Source organism: Channa argus, chromosome 1 (assembly GCF_033026475.1).
Source record: "Channa argus isolate prfri chromosome 1, Channa argus male v1.0, whole genome shotgun sequence".
In the NCBI taxonomy this organism is placed as follows: domain Eukaryota; kingdom Metazoa; phylum Chordata; class Actinopteri; order Anabantiformes; family Channidae; genus Channa; species Channa argus.
Genome location: NC_090197.1, coordinates 49,659,421 through 49,663,088, shown reverse-complemented (window position 1 = coordinate 49,663,088; position 3,668 = coordinate 49,659,421). Strand labels below are relative to the sequence as shown.

General features: G+C 37.5%; 1 protein-coding gene across 2 annotated transcripts in view; it reads left to right on the top strand.

Moving 5' to 3' along the window:
* The first annotated feature begins 935 nt into the window (after positions 1-935).
* thada (THADA armadillo repeat containing) overlaps positions 936-3,668 on the top strand; it is an 87,416-nt gene continuing 84,683 nt past the window's right edge. For both annotated transcript variants that reach the window (XM_067529360.1, XM_067529367.1), the window contains exons 1-7: positions 936-1,036; positions 1,562-1,643; positions 1,769-1,878; positions 1,995-2,125; positions 2,508-2,656; positions 2,780-2,812; positions 2,905-2,953. In XM_067529360.1, the coding sequence (XP_067385461.1) occupies positions 1,571-1,643; positions 1,769-1,878; positions 1,995-2,125; positions 2,508-2,656; positions 2,780-2,812; positions 2,905-2,953 (545 nt within the window). In that variant the 5' untranslated portion in view covers positions 936-1,036; positions 1,562-1,570. The remainder of the gene's footprint in view (positions 1,037-1,561; positions 1,644-1,768; positions 1,879-1,994; positions 2,126-2,507; positions 2,657-2,779; positions 2,813-2,904; positions 2,954-3,668) is intronic.

The following is a 3,668-nucleotide window of genomic DNA, read 5'->3' as shown; positions in this document are numbered from 1 at the left end:
GTTGGGAATGGGTCGGGATTTAGAGGGTGTCGCTTCTTGAAGTTCGTCCAATCGCAGACTTGGTAGGCGTTTCTCAGCGCGGGTAAACCACGAGGCCCAAGAGTTATTGACGTACAACCTCCACCAATTAAAACTTGGAGCGCTACTTCATGGAGAGAGAGAGAGAGAGAGAGAGAGAGAGAGGGCGTTTTGGTAGGAAGTGACGTCTACTTGTGCGCATGGACCACGAGCCTGTCAAGTTTGTGAGAACGCAGTAAACCCTAATGTAATTTTTTTCTTTTTCCGTTTCCCTTTATGCTTTTTTTAATATTAGTATCAGAAACATCAGGTAAGTAAATTTACTTTTTGGTAACATAACCGATAACATGACTACTTCTTGTGTAAAGATAAAAATAAAAAAAATATGAATGACATAATAAAATAGAACAATATTAACGTTACACACACACAAAACGCTTTAAAACAAAACTGCAAGTGGGGTTTGCATGAAATACAATTTGAGGGAGTTTGTAAGTTAATTTTTTATACGACTTAAGGAATTTTGAGAAACAGACATTTCATTTATAAAAGCATGAAAAAAAAAGGAAATGCAAAAAATAAAAGACATTTGTTTAAAGGATATTTTGCTGTTCTCTTTTACTACATACCATTAAACCGTGCACTAATAAGGACGTCTTAAAAACTGTAAAATAATGCCTTATTTTAATGACTTTTTAATTACGATATTTTTCAAAATATTTTTTATTATTTTATTTAATTTTTAATTTTTATTTCATATTACGTTATGAAAAACAAAGGAAACCCAATCGTCATGGCTTTAAATGATCGATATGTTTTACAAAGAATTTCCTTCAATTTTCCTCCTTCAACCTGCAAATATTAAAAGTCCTGGTACAAATCGTAATTTGTCTTGTATTCTGAAAAAAGTCTTCAAACGGAAGTGAAGCCTTTCTTTCTCGAACTTGGTGTATCAGTTACAGTTACCAGGGCTCCAGTGAAGCAGCAGTGCTCCAAGTAAACCACATGCTTAACTGAGGTAACTAAACTTTAATTATGTTTAACGTTACATGTTTTTGAAGCTGTTTGACCTCTTTGTTAGACGTCTGTTGTTGTACTGTTTCAGTGTTTGTCGTGTCCCCATCGTCTAATTCACTGCTAGTCGGCTTCAGTGAAATAGCAGTAGTTAGCTAACACTCAACACTAGCAGCAGGACGTTTAGCCAGGGTAAAGACACATGTATACAGTACGTTAACCTTAGAAAGTGAGGACACAAATTATGCATTTGTATGTGGGAATGACACTGGTAAAAAAATAAAACAAAGCACAACGTAATTGTCAATACTAGCTGGTTCTTTTTTCGAAGGGGATCATTAAAGAAACTTAATGAACACTTAGCGTCCTTCTTGGTTTAGACGGATGTGAGGGTCTGTTATTGAATTTGAACGTCCACTTTGTATTCTCCGTATTCAAGCCAAAACTAGGTTTATATATTGGACAAGTTGATTCAGATAATCACTGATGCAGACATGGCATAATGGAACTGATGATGCTGTTCACACAGGGTGGAGTCATGGTGGTGAAGAAGAAGGCAGCCAAAGTAGAAGCTGTGGCACTGGACAAGGAGAAACTGTGCAAACTTCTAGGTAATGAAGCTGAAATATGTAGCAGCAAGATAATTATAAGTATTTGAAGAAGTCCTGTAACTAAGCCTTTAAAAAACCCTTGGCTACATGTTAATTTACAATATGCGTTTCTTTGTCCCTATTAGTGTCCCTCTCTGTGGATGGCGAAAACGATGGAGTCCGGCAGGTTGCCCGCACTCTGCAGTCTTGTTTGGAGCTGGCAGAGCCAGTGCAGCAGATCCAGCTGGTAAAGAAGGTTAGCCACCTTTTGTTGTAATTACCCGACAGACTTACTGTTTACCTAATTGTGCAACACGGTCAGCATTCTTTTAGAAGTGTATGACAGTGTACGTGTCTACATCACCATATCAGGCAGGGTCCCAGCTGGAGGCACTGAGTGAACAGCAGTCTGATGGAACTCTTCTAGAGACCTGTCTCCACATCCTTGCTCTGGTCTTCACCTCGCTACAGGCCAAGCAACCCCTCAGGCGAGCTGTTGCTAGGTACAGAGCAAAGTTGTTTTTTTTCCCTAGACTGAAACGCCTCTGTTACAGACTGTCAGGGAGCTTTAGTGGTCAGTTAGAACCTGTTTTTTAATCCATTTTTACTCTGACTTCAATAAGCAAAATTGAGTCTTTTTGTCGTCTTATAAATCATCATAAATCATCAAACCTCAATCTTTATTCCAACAAAAAACTATTCGAACAGAACGTCACTAAATACACCATAATTTTGGTCATGGCAGTATTGGTCATATTTAACTTTATAGTTTTTGCAATGTATAAGCTAAAAGCTTAAAAAATACAATATTTGGGATAATGGTGTGGACGATTATTGATATGGATCCTGTGTTTAAATATAACATCCCTGTTTTACTCTCCTCAGTGCCTTGGGTTCAGTACCAAGCTGGCTTCAAGAGCGGACTGTAAACTGTTTGTCGTCTTGCTTGTCTGACTGTCTGTCCAATCCAGCATCAGACAAATATGCACACGTTGTGGACTCCATTGCTGCCTTTCTGGATGGCTTCCCTCTTGGTGAGTAGGTTATTGCTCACCTTCATCCTGCTTTTGATCACTTTAGACATCGGATAAATCTTCATGCACTTCATGTTTCTTGTTAAGATGAATAAGCACCTTTCCACACTTGTCTTTCTCCAGGTGAGAGATGCATTAACAAAGTGGTTCCTGAAGGTTGGTGTCTGTGTTTATGTAATATCTACTTTTAAACATGGCCACGCATTTTTCTTTCTAATCCTCTTTCATTCTCTCTCTCATCTTTGTAGTGTTAATATTCCTTCACAAGGGATTGAGTGAACTCCTTCATCAGAACAGGTATAGAGACACATTCTGGATCTCAAGACTATTTTATAGTTAGATGTAGTTTTGACGGTAAATTATTTCTCAAGTTTTAACACTGATAACTTTGTCTTGTAACTGTGTACTTCTGTTGCGCACCTGAATAAATGTTTCCACCCTAAAATCAACCATTGCTCTTTTTCCCTTCTACCATTAAGCGTGTTCTTGTGTGAAAAAACATTCAACCTCCTCCGGATTTCACTCCTTTTTTGTATATCAAAATTTAACAAAGTTAATTTGGACAAGTTTTAAATGATCATTATATTTACTGAAGCAAAAAAGTGCAGTTCCTTTGGAGTCTTCCTTGAATTTCTTGTGCCTTCCTGGATTATTTATTGCGATACTATTGGACTAATTTTGGAATGTTGGCCACTTCTGGGAGGGTTGTGCTATTGTTCTGTCTTCTCCATCTGTAGATGTCCCTCACTGTGGATAAGTGGAGTCCCACAGCCTTATAAAATAGCTTTGAAATGTTTTCCATATGAATGAATTTCAGTTTGGTAGTATTAGCATGTAGTTATAAAAGGGGGGTTACTTCTTCTCACAGGCTTAGTTGGTAAAACATCACTTTTTGCCTTGAATTGATAAAATTATCATTTAAATCTAGCATTTGGTGTTTGCTCAGGGGGCCTTTGTTTTATGTTAGATTATGTTTGAAGATCTGAAATATATAATAACGGAGTGATGATTA